The 20931-nt window shown below is 43.8% G+C and overlaps 1 protein-coding gene across 1 annotated transcript; it reads right to left on the reverse strand.

The window, feature by feature from the left end:
* Window positions 1-500: 500 nt before the first annotated feature.
* On the reverse strand, window positions 501-2538 carry LOC138986836 (PWWP domain-containing DNA repair factor 3B-like). Its single transcript, XM_070366799.1, has 2 exons — window positions 1298-2538; window positions 501-1215 (listed from the first exon to the last, which is right to left on the reverse strand). Exons 1-2 carry the CDS (start codon window positions 2536-2538, stop codon window positions 501-503), a joined length of 1956 nt encoding a protein of 651 aa, XP_070222900.1.
* Between the last annotated feature and the right edge of the window lie 18393 nt (window positions 2539-20931).

A 20931-nucleotide genomic window follows, 5' to 3' on the forward strand; every position in this document is an offset into this window, starting at 1 on the left:
TCTCTCAGGGATTTTTTTCCAGATGGATAAGCATGGCAGGGGAAAGTCAGGGCTTATGTTAAGAAGAAATGCAATCAATCATGTATACCGATGTGCCACAGTAGGAATGGGAAGCCCATGTGGCTTTTCTGTAAGAAACATGCCTTAGATCTTAAACATGATTGCTGCTTTGTATCTGATACAAGGCTTTTTCATCTAATAAAAAAATGCATGTCCACCTTTAAAATATTAAGTAGAGTCAAAAGCCACATAGTGAAAATATCTGGAAAACTACACATCTGGGCAAGTAGAGGGAAGTGCAGCTGTTTACAATATTTTAACCACTTAGTTGTGTGAGAGTATTCAGAAGAAGAAACTCAGGATGACTCTGCCACTCACAGGCGCTGGAGATGGATCCAGAGTGAATTCAAGAGTGTTCCAGAGGCCTCAGATTTCCAGAAGGTGTTTTCATGCCATGTGGAGTGGAAAGATCATGCAGTTCATACAGACGGGGATTGTTGCTAATGGTGTGGCTGAGACTTCTCCCCGATGCCCTGTTGGGCACAGGGGGAGAGTTTAGCCTTGTACCTCTCAGCTGATCTCTTTCTTATTTTCTTCAGGATTTTCTTATCAAACAGTTCTTTTTCCCGGGAATGCACAGGTGGCCCTTGCAGGTACTTTGCTTCTGCCTCCTTGTACTCCAATCCATCCAGTGCAGTAATTGAACAAATGATTGCTTCTGGCAGAAGAACGTCCAGAAGGAAGCTCACTGGGTCATCTCTCATCAGAGCCAGCACTTTCTTGTCTACGTGTTTGTAGATTTCTCGTAAGTGGCTTACCACCACATCCAGCTGATCGTCATCCTCCAGGTATGTTTCAATGGGGATCATGTACCTCTGTGAATTCAGAAATGATTCAAGCCACCTGGATTCTTTCCTGCCTTTGACGATGTCCAGAAGATGTGGGTCAGCCCCCTTTCTTTTCATGATGAAGTCCACCAGCTTCTGGTTGGCTCGGTCCCAAGCAGCCCTCATCCGGTCAGGGAGGATTCTCTTGCAGTGCCTCTTTAAAGCCACAGAAATCTCCTCCTCAGAATCTTCCAGGTCAGAATAATTCACCTTGGGGAAATCCATCTGCAGATCTCCTTCCTGGATGGCTTTCCTCAAGGGGTAAGTGATGTCAGCAGCATAATAGTCCAGGAAAGAGCCCACAAAAGACCCACTTACGAGCCCTTCTCTGTAGTTGGAAATCAGTGAGAAATACTTTGCTGGCTCTCTTCATTAGCTTTTCTTTGCCATTATAATCCAGATGCTTCAACCTTTGAAGAGGAACTTGAATACTGCTCTTCTCACAATGCATGTTGGCCTCAATCAAAAGCACCCTTGTGGTCTGCTCGGTTGGGCTGACACTCTTGACCATGGCTAGCCAAAATGGATGATTCTGAAACTTAAACCAGACCAACATTCCTCTCTCAATGGGACACAGCTCCTCTGGGAACGCCATGCTTGTCAGCTGTCCCGCTTCCTTGCCCCCGCCCTTCTTGATGGCACTGGTGTGCTTAATAGCCTTTGAGCCAGCTGAGGGTTGAGATTCTTGCTGCTCTTCCTCACACCCTGGGACCTGCAGCTTCCTTTTTCTGTTTGTTAGGCAGAGTGAATAACGCAGGCCCAGGTTAGGGGCATTGGAGGATGCCTCTGTGCCTTCTGAGCCTGAGTTGCAGGTGCCCTCTCCAGGGTCAACATTCCCTGAGAACGTAGCATGTTCAGGGCACACAGCTAGGGACTTCAGGCAGGTGTTTTGTGCCCGCTCTTCCAGAGCCTTGGGCACAATGAGGATGAAACCCGGTGCAAGTGATGGAAGCACACATCCACCTCTAACATCTACACCCACCTCCTTCACTGTACAGGGCAAGGATATAACTTTTGAGGTGTCCCCCTTTTTCTTGGCCTCTTTCTCATGGTCATCTTCTGAAAGTGATGGGAAGTTTGGGTGCACCCCAAAGCTCTGATATGACTCTGTTTGCATTTCACTTGGGATCTGGGCAATGGGTGTGCACACCTGCGACTTGTCAGGATATGGGCCATCCTCCCTCTCTGAAGGTACCACGGGTGATTTGGAGCTTTTCCTTTTCCTCACACTCCTCTGTAAGCCCCAATTGGGCTCCCAATGCCTTCTACGAGGTTGCTTTTGTGGTCTCCTTGGAGACTGCTTCTTGGACTCTGGATAACCCATGACTCTTGCTGTAGTGTAATTTCCTTTCTTATTCAGAAGGTCCCAAGCCATTTTAATAGCAGATATGTAGGCCATTTCCTCTTCTTCTGGGGCACTGGGCTCCGGCTGGGCTGCTAGTGAGGTGGCGAGGTTTTCAATCATGGACTCATTTAGGGTCTTTATGTTTGTGCTTTTCACACTGATATTTTCATCTACTGAGAGTATCTCAACTTCCAGAGAAAGGGCCCTTTTTCTCTTCTGTTGTGGTGAGATGCTGGGTCTGGACAAGACCTTGGCTGGCCAAAAGCGGCCTTTCCAAATGCAGAGGACATACTTGGCATCCATCATGATTCAACTTGGGCACCAAGGATTAGATAGCCGAGGTTGAGTGGTCTGGCCATCATACCCACAGCTATGGCAGGTCTCCCTTAAACAGTATGCTTGCTCACACCTTTTGTCTAAGACTACGAAGCATCTATAGCTTGTGTAGCCTGTGCTTTTCTACCCAAATCTTTGAAAGATGCCCGGAGTTGTGTTTTCCATGGCCTATAATGGAGAATTCTGGAATATGGGAAAGAAGAAAAGAGTCAGCACGGGTTGGGGAGAGGGGGTATGCCTTTTGTAAAAGTGGAAGGCTTGGCCAAATATAATTGATGAGAGATAAAGCAAAGAAGTATCAAGGCTGTGTATCCATGCACCTAGGGGTTATATATATATGGAAGATACGTGGGGGGAAAATACCAAAAGAGTTATATATATATGATAGATACGTGGGGAGAAAATACCAAATGTACCAGAGTTTTATAAGCCCTCCAAACCCAACACCTTGCCTTATTTGTTACTGTGTGTGTGTGTGAATTAGTTGCTCAGTCCTATCCAACTCTTTGCGACCACAAAGACTGTAGCCCACCAGGCTCTTCTGTCCATGGAATTCTCCAGGCAAGAATACTGGAATGGGATGCCATTCCCATCTCCAGGGGATCTTCCTGACCCAGGGATAGAAGCCTGATTTCCTGCACTGCAGGCAGATTCTCTGCCATCTGAGCTACCAGGAAAGCCCCACTATGCATGAAAGGACAATCATGTGGGGAGGCAGGCATCTCATGACTGGGACCTTGTTTGTGTCACTGGACATCCTTTGCCTTGTGTACTCCTTGGGGCCCATACCAGGAGAAAGCTTCACTTTTTCTTTCCTAGAGAGCCAGTGCCCCCACTGCCTGTGCACCCAGGAGAGCCAAAGGTGATCACCAGCATACAGATATACTGGGTGTCAGCTATTGCTACGTTAAAGAGCACAAGCTTGGAATTCAGAGGTGTGTAGAGAACTGATTGCAGGTGAAATGTTTAGGGAAAGGGGAAGGCTTACCCTAGGCATGCAGATCATAGCAGGTGTGGTTCTGGAGCTGGATCTGTCTATTCCCAGACTCAAACTGCACGTCTGGCAGACCCTTCACCCTGCTCAGTGCTTCTGAAGTGCACAGAGTTCTCTCAGGGGTCAAACAGCATCAACTGTACAGACCCAGGACCTAAGCACCTCCAAAGTGGATCTATAAAATGCAAAAGCAGGTAGCAAGTTAGGCTACTGAACCAGGGATTGGTTTGTTATGCTCCCTTCCCCAAGTCTGGAATGCATGCCACTCTGAAACAGAAATGTTAGTTAAATCTCACTTATAATGTGGGAGTCACATTTATTTCTCCCTTCTGTTGCGTTTTGAAATGCTTCCATGATAACTTACTGACTTTTTGCTACTTCATGCTATCTCAGAGGAGTGGGGACAACCAGCTCCATGAGAGCCTTCATCTTCCCTGAACACATAGGTTTAGTAGGAGCAGCCACAAAAGACCCTGAACCACCAAAGCAACATTGAGAAAGAAGGGTTGAACCAGGAAAGAAACCTTGAGAAAGGAGCATCAGAAATCAGGCTCCCTGATTTCAGACAACACTACAAAGCTCTGGTCATTACCAGGTATGGTACTCACACAAAAACAGACACAAAAAGCAGTGGAACAGAAAACAAAGCCCTGAGCAGATAACCTTAGTAGCTCATCTGCCTGCTTTAGTAGTTTGTCTCCCCTGAACACATACTTAGTAGTAGAAGCCACAAAAGACCCTGAATTGCCAAAGCAACCTTGAGAAAGAAGGGCTGAATCGCCAAAGCAACCTTCAGAAAGGAGCCTCAGGAATCAGGCTCCCTGATTTCAGACAACTCTACAAAGCTAGTCATCAAACAGATATGGTACTGGCATGAAAACACACACAGTCCAGTGGAACAGAAGACAGCCGAGAAATACAGCCCAGTGCATATGGTCAATTCATTTATGACAAAGGAGGCAAGGGTAGATTTTCACTGAACATCACCAAGTCCATGTGCCCAACACACAGCAAGGCCAAACAATACTCAAACTTTGGAGCTTGGAACAGAGAAAGGTTTATTACAAGGCCATGCAAGGAGATGGGTGGCTCATGCCCTACAAATCCCAACGTTACTGAAAGCTTTCATCAAAGCCCTTTTAAAAGCACTAGTTGAGTGAGGGATGTGGTTAATTGTTACAAACTTCTTGGTGTCAGAGTCTTTGTTCTTGAGGTTAGGTCATGGTCAGATGAGGTGTTCCTATAAATCTCTACCAAACAAATGTTATTCTCTGTCCTGATAAGAAAGGGCAATGTCCCAAGGAGCAACTTTCACCCTCCAAGGTCCTGGGCCTGGCTAGGAGGAGGCAGAGCTCAGCTGGTAGCTCCCTCAGGACCAGGTCTCAAGACCCTCCTCATCCGTCATCACTGAAGGAGCCAGGTGCCCAACCCACATGGCCCTCAGGCTCCTCAGGACTCCCCAGTGGGGAGAGACCAGGTCCCACAGACAGCAACCCAGGCAGACGGCCACTGCTATGGGGTCAAAGACACAGGGACAGGGGAGAGGTTCACTGCTTGCCTCAAAGGCTAGTGGGGGCCCTTGGTGAGGGCTCTGGAGCCATACAGGACACAGACTTCAGCCTGTTCTCTGGGGTGCCAGCTAAAGCCAGGTGAGCTGGAGGGCCTCAGGGAGAAGGCCCAGATCTGCCTCTTACCTCACTCTCCACTTCTCTGACCATCACGGCACTGTTGTTTGAATCCTATCACTAAACGTCCTTTCTTAACAGTTGATAGCTTGTGGGCAGGGCCCACTGGTGCGTTGTCCTATGGCTGAGCAGAACCACTAACTGTCGCTCATAGAGAGTTGGTGGCCAGTGGGCTTTGCCCACTGTTGCATCGACCAATGGCTGGGTAGGACCACTAAGTGTCCCTCATAGACAGTTGGTTGGCAGTGGGCGGAGCCCACTGTGACACCAACCAATGGCTGAGCAGGACCACTAAGTGTCACTCATTGGCAGTTGGTTGCCAGTGGGCGGGGCCCACTGTGGCACCGACCAATGGCTGAGCAGGACCCATTGCCTGCTAACAGGGTGCAGCATAATATTGCAGAGCAACAGCTGCTGTGCTAGGGGCTGAGCTCACTGTGTTCTGTTACAATTCTCCCCTTTTATTTGATACTCCTCAGTCTTGAGGGTTACTCATGAGTATCTTTAAACTTGGCAGAGGAACTTGTATTTAGGGTATCTGGGTTTCAACCTCCAATTCCATTCCATCCTTCCCCCAAGTCTTTCAGGAAATGTGGTGAAACCTGTCTAGCTGTTTCCTGTTGAAGTGGGGCATAGTCCTACCTTGATTGGGGAATTGATATCAAGTTATAAATACTCTCAAGTTCCAAGTCCTCAATTCAAGTTTTATATAATAAAGATTTTGTATAAAGGATTCAGGAGAATGAGGCTGAAAACCAGCCTGGACCTGAATTCAGGAGAATAAGCCTGAAAACCAGTCTAGGGAGATGTGTTGTCTGGTAACCAGACTTGCAGAAGTATAATATACCAAATTATTTTAGATCATGACTAACTTTAGGGGCATGGCTTCTGAATATCTGGAGAACACAGATCAAAATCAGTAATATTCCAGACAGAGTCCCTAACCATTATAATCATATACACCAGTTGACTCAGTAACCAATCCTTCTGTTATTCTCATCAAAGTGATAAGGTGCCAGAACTGGGGTAAGAACAGCACATGTCACAAAGAAAATATGGCAAAATGGTATTTGATAATGGAGGGCCATCCTCTTTCTGCTCTAAAGGAGTTACCGCTTGCCCTGAGTTGCTTACTTTTTCTCATTTTACCTTCATGCCACCAAGGTATTGTTCTCAATAGAGCTGTGTTATTTCAGAGCACAAAGTAGCAATCCTTGGTTTTAGTCTTTCATTGTATTTTATTAAAACCAGGTTTTTCCAAAGCCAGTACTTCATAACTCACTTAATTAAGCAGCTAACAGTTCCTTTTTCACTGTTCATTCCTAAGTGCTAGCATATAGCACAGTCAAAATCCCCTCTCCCTTCAAGGGTGAGTGTCACTGTAGGATTGTCTTGTCACTCTGTTGATTCTGCTTCAGACAGCCTTAGGGTCCATTGTGGCTGCCAGCTAGAGGGAAGATTTGCTTCTCCTACCAGTGTGATAAAAATTTCTTAACCAAATTCAATGATATATCTGACCTATGTTTGTTTAAAAGGCCTTCCTATGAATTTGCTTGAAGATTAAGCAATTTTGCAAAGCACAGCTTAACTGTCTATTAAAGACTTAAAAGGTGAGGTTGAAGATCTGATCACAATGTATTGATAAAGAAGCTGAATCAAGTTTCTGTGGTAGAACCAGAATTATGGCTGATAGATTATACCAGGACATATAGTAAACTTTACCCATACCATATAATCTTGGAAGACTTATCACCCTTTGAAAACACTTCCCATGTAATTCAACATATCAAATGAAACTAATTCACTAATCTTACTTCAGATGCCTTAAGGGCCCCCTAAAGAACCTTAAAGTCAGCTTGAAGTCAAAAGAAATTTAATTAAAGTTTGAGATTTGGGAAGTTTGTCAAAAAGTCTCAAAACACTTGGTCAAATAAGGTCATTCGTCACTGTAAGACAATGCAAATATAGTCTAAAAGTTACATAAATTATGGCTTAAGATCTGGCACTCAATAAATACTTAATAAATGGATACTTAAGGATAAATGAAGTGAGATTAGTTAATACTGCACTCACCCAAGTTTTCCCTAGCAATCTTGTAAAGTAATCGAGCCCAGATTCCTCCAAGTTGTGCCTCCCTAGTGGATCTTTGCTTAGTGCTTGAAAATTTTGGAGGAAACCTGAAATGCTCAAGGGAATGGCAAACCACTTCGGTATTCTTGCCTTGAGAACCCCATGAACAGTATGAAAAGGCAAAATGATAGGATACTGAAAGAGGAACTCCCCAGGTCAGTAGGTGCCCAATATGCTACTGGAGATCAGTGGAGAAATAACTCCAGAAAGAATGAAGGGATGGAGCCAAAGCAAAAACAATACCCAGTTGTGGATGTGACTGGTGATAGAAGCAAGGTCTGATGCTGTAAAGAGCAATATTGCATAGGAACCTGGAATGTTAGGTCCATGAATCAAGGCAAATTGGAAGTCGTCAAACAGGAGATGGCAAGAATGAATATCAACATTCTAGGAATTAGCGAACTGAAATGGACTGGAATGGGTGAATTTAACTCAGATGACCATTATATCTACTACTGCGGGCAGGAATCCCTTAGAAGAAATGGAGTAGCATCATGGTCAACAAAAGAGTCCGAAATGCAGTACTTGGATGCAATCTCAAAAACGACAGAATGATCTCTGTTCGTTTCCAAGGCAAACCATTCAATATCACAGTAAACCAACTCTATGCCCCAACCAGTAATGCTGAAGAAGCTGAAGTTGACTGGTTCTATGAAGACCTACAAGACCTTTTAGAAGTAACACCCAAAAAAGATGTCCTTTTCATTATAGGAAACTGGAATGCAAAAGTAGGAAGTCAAGAAACACCTGGAGTAACAGGCAAACTTGCCCTTGGAATACAGAATGACGCAGGGTGAAGGCTAATAGAGTTTTGCCAAGAAAATGCGCTGGTCATAGCAAACACCCTCTTCCAACAACAGAAGAGAAGACTCTACACATGGACATCACCAGATGGTCAACACTGAAATCAGATTGATTCTATTCTTTGCAGCCAAAGAGGGAGAAGCTCTATACAGTCAGCAAAAACAAGACCGGGAGCTGACTGTGGCTCAGATCATGAATCCCTTATTGCCAAATTCAGAGTTAAATTCAAGAAAGTAGGGAAAACCACTAGACCATTCAGGTGTGACCTAAATCAAATCCCTTATGATTATACAGTGGAAGTGAAAATAGATTTAAGGGACTCGATCTGATAGATAGAGTGCTTGATGAACTATGGACGGAGGTTCATGACATTGTACAGGAGACAGGGATCAAGACCATCCTCATGGAAAAGAAATGCAAAAAATAAAATGGCTGTCTGGGGAGGTCTTACAAATAGCAGTGAAAAGAAGAGAAGTGAAAAGCAAAGGAGAAAAGGAAAGATATTCCATTTGAATGCAGAGTTCCAAAGAATAGCAAGGAGAGATAAGATAGCCTTCCTAGTGATCAATGCAAAGAAATAGAGGAAAACAACAGAATGGGAAAGACTAGAGATCTCTTCAAGAAAATTAGAGATACCAAGGGAACATTTCATGCAAAGATTGGCTCGATAAAGGATAGAAGTGGTATGGACCTAACAGAAGCAGAAGATATTAAGAAGAAGTGGCAAGAATACACAGAAGAACTGTACAAAAAAGATCTTCATGACCCAGATAATCACAATGGTGTGATCACTCAAGTAGAGCCAGATATCCTGAAATATGAAGTCAAGTGAGCCTTAGAAAGCATCACTATGAATAAAGCTAGGGGAGGAGATGGAATTCCAGTTGAGCTGTTTCAAATCCTGAAAGATGATGCTGTGAAAGTGCTGCACTCAATATGCCAGCAAATTTGGAAAACTCAGCGGTGGCCACAGGACTGGAAAAGACCAGTATTCATTCCAATCCCTAAGAAAGGCAATGCCAAAGAATGCTCAAACTACCGCACAATTGCACTCATCTCACGTGTTAGTAAAGTAATGCTAAAAATTCTGCAAGCCAGGCTTCAGCAATATGTGAACCGTGAACTTCCTGATGTTCAAGCTGGTTTTAGAAAAGCCAGAGGAACCAGAGATCAAACTGCCAACATCTGCTGGATCATGGAAAAAGCAAGAGAGTTCCAGAAAAACATCTATTTCTGCTTTATTGACTATGCCAAAGCCTTTGACTGTGTGGATCACAATAAACTGTGGAAAATCCTGAAAGAGATGGGAATACCAGACCACCTAACCTGCCTCTTGCGAAAACTATATGCAGATCAGGAAGCAACAGTTAGAACTGGACATGGAACAACAGACTAGTCCCCAATGGGAAATGGAGTATGTCAAGGCTGTATATTGTCACCCTGCTTATATAACATATATGCAGATTACATTAGGAGAAACGCTGGGCTGGAAGAAGCACAAGCTGGAGTCAAGATTGCTGGGAGAAATATAAATAACCTCAGATATGCAGATACTGCTAATGCTACTGCTAAGTCACTTCAGTCGTGTCCCACTCTGTGACCCCATAGATGGCAGCCCACCAGGCTCCCCCGTCCATGAGATACTCCAGGCAAGAACAGATATGCAGATAACACCACCCTTATAGCAGAAAGTGAAGAGGAACTAAAAAGCCTATTGATGAAAGTGAAAGAGGAGAGTGAAAAAGTTGGCTTAAAGCTCAGCATTCAGAAAATGAAGATCATGGCATCTGGTTCCATCACTTCATGGGAAATATATGGAGAAACAGTGGAAACAGTGTCAGACTTTATTTTTCTGGGCTCCAAAATCACTACAGATGGTGACTGCAGCCATGAAATTAAAAGAAACTTACTCCTTGGAAGGAAAGTTATGACCAACCTAGATAGCATATTCAAAAGAAGAGATATTGCTTTGCCAACAAAGGTCCATCTAGTCAAGCCTATGGTTTTTCCAGTGGTCATGTATGGATGTGAGAGTTGGACTGTGAAGAAGGCTGAGCGCTGAAGAATTGCTGCTTTTGAACTGTGGTGTTGGAGAAGACTCTTGAGAGTCCCTTGGCCTGCAAGGAGATCCAACCAGTCCATTCTGAAGGAGATCAGCCCTGGGATTTCTTTGGAAGGAATGATGCTAATGCTGAAACTCCAGTACTTTGGCCACCTCATGCAAAGAGCTGACTCATTGGAAAAGACTCTGATGCTGAAAGGGATTGGGGGCAGGAAGAGAAGGGGACAACAGAGGATGAGATGGCTGGATGGCATCACTGACTCGATGGACGTGAGTCTGAGTGAACTCTTGGAGTTGATGATGGACAGGGAGGCCTGGTGTGCTGCGATTCATGGGGTTGCAAAGAGTCAGACACAACTGAGCGACTGAACTGAACTGAACTGAACTGAAGAGGCAAATAATTGTGAACTTTTTGTTATACCAGTATTTTCTGATTGGAAACTTATGCTTTAGTTTTCCTCTTCTAAGAAGGGAGAGGTTGGTAAACTTAGATTTGTCCAGGAACCAATGTTCCAATATTTTATCCTATTTGAAGTGTGACCCAGATTGTCAATGAATTCTTGCCATTTACCATGGATTACTTTCAAGTTATCAAAATCTGGAGAAAGCTATTTTAGGTAGACTTAATATTTCATCATATCAAGTTATTGATATTTTCTTGCTGACACATTTGCAACAGATATAAGGTCTTATTTGATCTCTAAAAAATCTAGGTACAACAGTTGTGTTACATTTAGAAAACCAACAAACTCAAGCTAGCTTCAATACCAGATATATCAACTCAGTACTGAGTATTTCCCAGTTCAAGAGGTTTAACATTCTTTTTGGTCAATTTTCTAAATATTAGGAAGTATTTCATTTGTAAGCGCTGTTAGTTTTGAGTCAGGTAAGTGGTGCTCATTTACAAGTTAACTCAGAAGGATTATTACACAAAATGGTCACATTCTGGAGAATGCACCTAAGGGGCTGCATTCAGGAAACAAATTTGAGTTTCCCATAGCCAGCACACTTACACACAAGACAAATACAAACACACAAAAAGAACAAAACATAAGAGAGATGGTGTGTGTGTCTTTCACTGTCTGTTCTTCTATGTGTGTGTATGTGTGTCTCAGTGTGCCTGTGTCTCTCTCTCAGTGTGTGTTTGTCTCTGTCAATATGTGTGTGTCTCTCTCACTGTGTATGTGTGTGACTCTCTGTGTGTGAGCCTCTCAGTGAGTGTCTGTCTCTCAGTATGTGTGTGTGTCTGTCACAGTGTGTGTGTGTGTGATTGTGTGCATTTCTCTCAGAGTGTTTCTCTCTCATGTGTGTGTCTCTCTGTATGTGTGTGTCTCTCTGTGTGTTTGTTTGTTTCACTCAGTGTGTGTGTGTGTCTCTTTCATTTTGTGTATGTCTCTATGTGTCTCTCACATTCTGTGTGAGTCTTATCTCAGTCTCTGTGTCTTTCTCAGTGTGTGTTATGCTCTCAGTGTGTGTGTGTTGCTCTCTCAGTGTGTGTGTGTGTGTCTCTGTTTGTGTATGTCTCTCAATGTGTGTTTGTGTGTCTCTCAGTGTGTGTGAGTCTGTCTCTCAGTGTGTGGGTGTCTCTCTCTCAGTGTGTGTCTGTCTCTGTATGTGTATGTCTCTCAGTGTGTGTGTCTCTATGTGTCTGTGTGTATGTCTGTCAGTGTTTGTGTATAACTTTCAGTGTGTATGTCTCTCACTGTGTGTTTCTCATTGTACATGTCTCTCTCTCTCTCAGTGTGTGTGTTTCTCTCTGTATATGTATGTCTCTCAGTTTGTGTGTGTGTCTCAGTGTGCATGTGTCTATGTGTCCCTGTGTGTGGCTCTCAGTGTTTGTGTCTCTCTAAGTGTGTGTGTCTCTCACTCTGTGTTACTCTCTCTCTCATTGTGGATGTCTCTCTCTCTCTCTTGCTTAGTGTGTGTGCGTGTGTGTGTGTCTCAGTGTTTGTGTCTCTCTTGTAGTGTGTGTGTCTCTGTGTGTCTGAGTGTGTTTGGGTCTCTCAGTATGTGTCTCACTTTCAGGGTTTGTATGTGACTCTCAATGTGTATGTCACTCGTAGTGTGTGTGTCTCAGTGTGTGTGTCCTCTCTCTGTATGTGTATGTCTATCAGTGTGTGTGTGTCTCAGTGTGCTTGTATCTATGTTTGTGTGGTTCTCTCTCAGTGTGTGTCTCTCTCTCAGTTTATGTGTATCTCTCAGTGTGTGTGTCTGTCAGTGTGTGTGTGTGTGTGATTGTGTTTCTGTGTTTGTGTCTCTCTCTGTGTCTGTCTCTCTCTCTGTGTATGTCTCTGTGTGTGTGTCTCAGTGTGTTTGTGTCTTTCTCTCAGGGTGTGTGTGTCTCTCTCTCAGTGTGTGTGTCTCTGTCTGTCTGTGTGTTTCTCTCTCAGTGTGTGTGTCTCTGTGTGTGTGGGTGTGTCTGTCAGTGGGTTTGTATATGCCTCTCTCTCAGTGTGTGTGTATCTCTCTCAGTATATGTGTGTCTGTCAGTGTGTATGACTGTGTCTCTCTGTATGTGTGACTCACTCTGTATGTGTGTTTCTCTCAGTATCCATGTGTGTCTCTCTCTCAGTGTGTATGTCTCTGTATGTCTCTGTTTGTGTGTCTCTCAGTGTGTGTGTGTCTCAGTGTGGATGTTTCTCTCTCTCTCAGTTTGTGTGTGACTCTCTCTCAATGTGTGTGTGTCTTTCCCTTAGTGTGTGTCTCTCTGTAATTTTGTGTTTCTCTCTCAGTAGGCATGTGTGTCTCTCTCCATATGTGTATGTCTGTCAGTGTCTCTGTGCGTGTCTCTCAGTGTGTGTGTCTATCTCTCAGTATGTGTGTCTCTTTCAGTGTGTGTGTCCCTCTCTCAGTGTGTGTGTGTCTATTAGTGTGTGTGTGTGTCTCATTCTCTGTGTGTGTCTCAGTGTGTTTGTGTCTCTCTTGCATTTGTGTAAGTTTGTGTGTCTCTCTCAGTGTGTGTGGTGTGTGTGTGTGTGTGTGTCTGTGGGTGTGTGTCTCTCACTCAGCGAGTATCTCTTTGTGTTTTTCTGTGTGTGTTTATTTTTGTGTATATGTGTGTCTGTCACTGTGTGTGGCTATGTGTGTTTCTGTGGGTGTGTGTGTGTGTCTGGGTTTATATGTGTCTGTCTGTCGGGTTGTATATGCCTCTTACTTAGTGTGGGTTTCTCTCTGTGTGTGTGTGTCTGTCAGTGTGTATGTGTTTGTCTCTCAGTTTGTGTGTCTCTGTGTGTGTCTCTCAGTGTTTCTATCTCTCTCTCAGTGTGTATCCCTCTCAGTGTGTGTGTGTCTCTCACTGTGTGTTTCTCTCTCTGTGGATGTCTCTCTTTATCAGTGTGTGTGTGTGTCTCAGATGCAGTGTGTTCAATCTTATACGGTGTGTGTGTCTACTCTCACACAGTGTTTGTGTGTCTCTATATGTGTTTGTCTCTCAGTGTGTGTCAGTGTTTCTCTCTCTGTGTGTTTGTCTCTCAGTGTATGTGTGTGTCTATATCTCAGGGTGTGTGTGTGTTTCTCTCTCAGTTTGTGTGTGTGTGTCTCTCTCTCCATATTTGTATGTCTCTCAGTGTCTCTGTGCCTCTCAGTGTGTGTGTCTCTATCTCAGTATGTGTGTCTCTCTCAGTGTGTGTGTCCCTCTCCCAGTATGTGTGTCCCTCAGTGTGTGTGTGTGTGTTAGTGTGTGTGTCTCTCATTCTCTGTGTGTGTCTTGGTGTGTGTGTCTCTCTCAGTGTATGTGAGTGTCTCTGTGTGTGTCTCTCTCAGTGAGTGTGTGTCAGTTTGTGTGTGTCTCACTCAGTGGGTGTGAGTATCTGTGTGTATATATCTGTGGGTGTGTGTCACTCGCTCAGTGAGTGGGTGTCTCTTTGTGTTGATCTCTGTGTATTTATCTCTGTGTATATGTGTGTCTCTCAGTGTATGTGGCTGCGTAAGTTTCTCTCTCATTGTGTGTATCTCTGTGTCTGTCAGTAGGTTTGTATATGCCTCTCTCTCAGTATGTTCGTCTCTCTCTCAGTATGTGTGTGTCTCTCAGTGTGTTTATGTGTATCTGTAATTTTGGCTTTGTCTCTCTCTCAGTGTGTGTCTGTCTCTGTGTCTGTGTCTCTCCCTTAGTGTGTGCATCTGTGTGTGTATATCTCTCAGTGCATGTGTCTCTCACTGTGTGAGTGTCTCTCTCAGTGTGTGTGTCTCTCTCTATCTCAGTGTGGGTGTCTCTGTGTGTCTGTGTCTCTCAGATTGTGTCTCCCTTTCAGTGACTGTGTGTGTCTCTATGTGTATATCACTCCTAGTGTATGTGTCTCTCTCTCAATGTGTGTGTGTGTTTCTCTCTGTATGTGTATGTTTACAGTGTGTCTGTGTGTGTTTCTCAGTGTGCATGTCTCTCAGTGTGTGTGTCTCTCTCTCTCAGTGGGTGTGTCTCTCTCACTGTGTGTCCCTCTCTCAGTGTGTGTCTGTGTCTGTTAGTTTGTGTGTGTCTCTCTTTCTCTGTGTGTTTCACAGAGTATGTGTGTCTCTCAGTGCATGTGTGTTAGTATGTGTGTTTCTCTCTCAGTGTGTGTGTCTGTGTGTGTGTCTCACTAAGTTAGTGAGTGTCTCTTTGTGTGTGTTTTTATGTCTGTGTGTATGTGTGTCTCTCAGTGTGTGGCTATGTGTGTTTCTCTCTCAGTGTGTGTGTGTCAGTGGGTTTCTATATGCCTCTCTCTCAGTGTGTGTGACTCTCTCAGTATGTGTGTGTGTCTTGTGTATGTGTGTGGTTTTGTGTGTGACTCACTCTGTATGTGTGTTTTGCACTCAGTGTGTGTATATGTGTCACTCTCAGTATGTTTCTCTCCGTGTTTCTCTGTTTGTGTGTCTCTTGTGTGTTTCTCTGTCAGTGTGAGTGTGTCTATCAGTGTGTCTTCCTCTATCTCAGTGTGGATGTTTCTGTCTCTATCAGTGTGTGTGTGTCAGTCTCAGCGTGTGTGTGTCTCAGTCATTGTGTGTGGCTGTCTCTGTCTCAGTGTGTGTGTCTCTGTGTGTCTCTCAGTGTGTCTCTCTGTCAATGTGTGTGTCTGTCTCATTGTGTGTCTGTCTAAGTGTTGTGTGTCTCTTTCTTAGTGTCTATGTGTGTCTCTCATTCAGTGCATGTGTGTCTCTTCCTCTCAGTGGTGTGTGTGTGTCTCTCTCAGTGTTTCTGTGTTCACTTTTTCACAGTATGTGTGTCTCTCTCAGTGTGAGTATGTATCTCAGTGTGTTTTTCTCAATCTCAGTGTAGATGTTTCTTTCTCTCTCAGTGTGTGTGTGTCTCTGTATGTGTGTGTCAGTCATTGTGTGTGGCTGTCTCTGTCTCCATGTGTATGTCTCTCAGTGTTTGTGTGTGTGTCTCTCTCTCAGTGTGTGTGTCTCTCTCTCTCCATATGTGTATGTCTCTCTGTCTCTGTGTGTGTCTCTCAGAATGTGTCTGTCTTTCAGTGACTGTGTGTGTCTCTATGTGTGTATCACTCCTAGTGTGTGTGTGTCTCTCTCAATGTGTGTGTGTGTGTCTCTCTCTGTATGTGTATGTTTATCAGTGTGTCTGTGTGTGTGTCTCAGTGTGCATGTCTCTCTGGGTGTGTGTCTCTCAGTGTGTGTGTCTCTCTCAGGATGTGTGTCCCTCTCTCAGTGTGTGTCTGTGTCTGATAGTGTGTGTGTCTCTCTCTTTCTCTTTGTGTTTCTCGGTCTCTGTGTGTGTGTTAGTATGTGTGTGTCTCTCTCAGTGTGTGTGAGTGTCTCTGTGTGTGTGTGTCTCTCACTCAGTTAGTGAGTGTCTCTTTGTGTGTGTTTCTGTGTGTGTTTTTATGTCTGTGTGTATGTATGTCTCTCAGTGGGTGGCAATGTGTGTTTCTCTTTCAGTTTGTGTATGTCAGTGGGTTTGTATATGTCTCTCTCTCAGTGTGTGTGTCTCTCAGTATGTGTGTGTCTGTCAGTGTGTATGTGTATGTCTCTCAGCGTGTGTGTCTCTGTGTGTCTGTGTGTGTGTGTCTCTCTCTGTATGTGTATGTCTCACTGTGTGTGTCTCTCTCAGTGTGAATGTGTCTCTCAGTGTGTGTGTCTGTCTCAGTGTTGTGTGTCTCTTTCTTTGTGTCTGTGTGTCTTTCATTCAGTGTGTGTGTATCTTCCTTTCAGTGGTGTGTGTGTGTGTCTCTCTCAGTGTTTGTGTGTTTACTCTCACACAGTGTGTGTGTGTTTCTCAGTGTGTTTTTTTCTCTCTCAGTGTGGATGTTTCTGTCTCTCTCAGTATGTGTGTTTCCCTGTATGTGTATGTACCTCAGTATGTGGGGTATCACTGTCTCAGTGTGTGTGTCTCTGCGCATGTCTCCTTGTGAGTGTCTCACTCTCACAGTCTGTGTCTCTGTGTGTGTGTGTCTCTCAGTGTTTGTGTCTCTCTCTCTGTATCTTTATGTCTCTCACTGTGTGTGTCTCTCTCAGTGTGAATGTGTCTCTCAGTGTGTGTCTCTCTCAATGTGTGTGTTTCTGTCTCATTGTGTGTCTGTCTTGGTGTTGTGTATCTCTTTTTTAGTGTCTGTGTGTGTCTTTCATTCAGTGTGTGTGTCTCTTCCTCTCAGTGGTGTGTGTGTGTGTGTCTCTCAGTGTTTTTTGTGTTCACTCTCTCACAGTGTGAGTGTGTTTCTCAATATGTTTTTATCTCTCTCAGTGTGGATGTTTCTTCCTCTCTCAGTGTGTGTGTGTCTTGCTCGCAGTGTGTGTGTGTGTCCTTGTATGTGTGTGTCTCTCAGTATTTGTGGTGTCACTGAGTCAGTGTGTGTGTCTCTCTGCATGTCTTTCAGTGTGAGTGTCTCTCTCTCTCAGTCTGTGTCTCTGTGTGTGTGTCTCTCACTCAGGGTGTGTGTGTGTAAACATCCACAATGAGAGAGAGAAACACATTCTGAGAGACACACACAGATAGAGAGACTTAAACACTGAGAGAGAGTCACAAACTCTGAGAGACACACATAGAGACATACAACGGAGAGACACTCACTCTGAGAGACATAGACATACAGAGAGAGACACACATGCACACTGACACACACACACACACACACACTGAGAACCAGACACACTCACCATTAGAGAGACACACACACTGAGAGAGAGGCACACACACTGAGAGAGAGACACATACACACTGAAAGAGACTTAAACACTGAGAGAGAGACACAAACATTGAGAAACACACACAGGGACACATAGAGACACACACACTGAGAGACACACACATACTGAGAGACACACACATAGACACACAGAGACAAAAATACTGAGAGTGACACATACACACACACAGACACACACACATACACAGAGACACCCACATACTGATAGACAGACACACACACACTGAGAGAGAGAGAGAAACACACACCCTGAGAGTGATAAACATACACACACTGAGAGACAAAAGCACACACATGGTGAGAGAGACACACTGACTGAGTTACAGAGACACACACAGAGACACCCAGGGACACACACTGAGAGACACACACATGCACAGAGAGACACACACACACTGAGAGAGACACACATTGAGGGAAACACACAGTTATACAAAGAGATACACACACTGAGAGACAGACACACAAACACTCAGAGAGACACACACATTGAGAGACACAAACACACAGAGACATACACACAGACAGACACACAGAGTCACACACACTGAGAAAGAGACAAAAACACTGAGAGAGACACACACGCTGAGAGATACTAACACTCGAGAGAGACACACACACTGTAAACCCACACACTGAGAGACACACACAAACAGCAACACACAGAGACATACACATTGAAAGACATAGCATTGCCTGGGATTGGTTCAAATGCTGATCTTGGACATTTTTGTGATGTTTCTTAACCACTGAGTGTATTATTTTCCACACGAAAGGAGAAAGTAAGGCTCTGAGGGAGCATGTGCACTGTTATGACAGCTGACGGCCCTTGGCTGTCTTGGTATTTTGTGTTTTATTTAACAACATGGGTTTAAGTTTAATATCATTTGTTGGTTAACTTTCAGAATGGTCTTCTTCATGTGTTGCCTTAAAACAGAACACAAATCCCGAGAATTTTCACATGAAAATGAGCACACAGATGGCTTGATTGGCTTGGGGCTTGTTCACTGGCCCCAGACCTGGTATTCAGTCACCTTGGAAGGCTGTTTTGCATTTTATCTGAGTTTAAGATCATTGTATTCAAGCAAAAATGGTCCTTAAAATATTTGGTGATGTTTGCTGGTTACAAATAAGAAAACAGAAGTCCCTTGGCTTGTTGCTTTCTTTAAAACCCAGAAGAGAATCAAGCACCAAGTGTTTTCCTTTTTGTTTCGTTTACAGTATAATGGTGTGGGCCTTTATAGGGCATTGCAATCGTTTGAATTTGCTTGTGATCTTGGTCGTGTTTCATAACTACTCTTACAATAAAAGTATTTTCAGTGGGCGTATTCTGAATTGAATGGACTGGCTGGGTACTTGAGTTTGCACAGTCATTGTGGATGTGCATTAGCTGCTCTTGTCAGCCAAGACTGGATGCTGTTAGCATTGAAGTTTACATGTTCATCCCACTGTATTCAATTAAGTTTGATCCTGGCACTCCCCAGAATTTTCTTTAAATGGTTTTCTACAAACTTCAATTTGCAAAAAGTGAAGTTCACCTATGATTATGCTTTATTTTGTATTACAATTTCTTGTTTGAAAGAGTTATTTCCTTAATATTCTGGTATTGTTCCCTCTTGACAAACTTTATTAAGGGTAAACATTGGGGGATAGTCTTGATTTTTAAATGCATAACTTAATCATGTGACTTTGTCTTTGATGTGTTTATGGCACTGAATGCATTTCATCTGACTATGTCCACCATTAACAAGAGTTTGGGGTTTTATTTTGCAGAAAACGTATGCATTTGGTATCATTTAACTCAGTTAAATGTGCATCCTCTTTCATAAGACTTCTGTAAAAGTTTTTCATTGTCTTCTTTGCATGAATAAGGAAAAAATTGTTCCGATTGTTTTTTTTTTTTTTTTCACTCTTGTTTAACACCAGCAACTGGCTTCAAGCTGTCCACTAGCCCAAGCTCTCAAAAAAAAAAACAGGTGTTCTCTGAGACTGTCCTTCTCCAAATAAGTGTCATTGCCTTTCACTGTAATGTTTCAAAATTTCTGTGTGGTGTTTGGTTAATGCAGGGTGATCTATTGGTTCATTTTGAAGGGGCAACCATATGTCTGAACATCAGTCTCTGTCTTATGTTACTGGTAGCATGATTGAGTATCTGGGCTCAAAGTTTTCAGAAACTTCTCTACATAAGGGAAACAGATGCTTGCCCCAGACACCACTTACATGTGTTTCCAAGTTACTTAAATTTCCTACAGTTGTGCAAGTCTGTCTATGTGCAGGCAATCTTCTTGCAGATCTGCTTCAGGACCTGTGATGGAAAATTCCAGTACTGGTCAGCCTAGGGGACTGTCAAGTGAAGAGTGGATCTGAAAGCAACTAGACAAGTAAGAGCAAACTTACGTTATATGTGACCACATGTGCTGAGCAGAGGGTTGGACCCCTTCCCTGTCACCTGTAACATAATTGAAGATGGTATCCAAATGTCTTTCCTGGGTCTCTAAGAGAACAATGTCAAGGTCTCTCACTGGACACTGCTTGCTAATTTGCTTGCTAATTTTGTGGTAGAAACTGTTAATGGAATCAGTTCCTACAACAAGACTGTGGTATCTTTTGCCAGATCTTAATCATGTTCCTCTGTTCATTGTGGGTGCCTCTGCTGCAGAAACATTGATTTTTAGAATGTCAGTTTTCAAAATAACCTGATTTTGACAGTTTAGCATCAGAAGGCCAATCTGTCTTTTTATTCTCATTGGAAACTCTTGCAGTAGCTGGCAGCAGTGAGATGGACTGGATTGGCCTGTTGAAAACAGACCTCATGAATGTGGAATTTGCACTGCTTGGATGCCTTTTTTTCCTGGTATGACAGCATGGATCTGAAGGTAATTGAAAACATTTCTGTCTATGGAAAAGGGTAAAATGGGACCTGTGGACCAAGTGGGTGGTAGGGAATGGCGTTTTGCCAGACCACTTCCACACGCGATAAGGATCCTAGGAATATGGTGGAAGTAATTGTCAAGACAAGAGTCAATACTCCTTCAAATTTTCACCTTTCCAGTAATACGTGGCCGTGTGTTTGCTTGCAGACATTGCTGAGACCGTATCTAGTGTTTCACCCAAAAATAGCCTCCAGTATCTGAAAGTCTCTCAGCTCTCTCTTATTACCATCTTTGAGCTTCACTCTCCTCCTTTGCTCAATGGGATTTCTAGCATGCTGCCATGGATGTTGTGAGAATCAAGTGTGATATGATAACCTTTGTTAAGGACTTAGGGCACAGGTGGTGCTCAAGGAATGTAGTACCCCAGAAAGTTATGGTATCTGGTTCAACTCCTTTTCTTATCACTTTTTCCTCTTCCTGTCCCAGCTCTTTAGACTTTGGGATCATTTCATTTATGTGGTTGTTTTCCTTTCCTTCTTTGGGGAAGGAAATGGCAACCCACTCCAGTACTGTTGCCTGGAGAATCCCATGAATGGAGGAGCCTGGTAGGCTACAGTCCATGGGGTTGCAAAGAGTTGGACAGGACTGAGCAACTTCACTTCACTTTCCTTTCTCAGGGCCA

Source organism: Bos mutus, unplaced genomic scaffold (assembly GCF_027580195.1).
Source record: "Bos mutus isolate GX-2022 unplaced genomic scaffold, NWIPB_WYAK_1.1 CTG212, whole genome shotgun sequence".
In the NCBI taxonomy this organism is placed as follows: Eukaryota; Metazoa; Chordata; class Mammalia; order Artiodactyla; family Bovidae; genus Bos; species Bos mutus.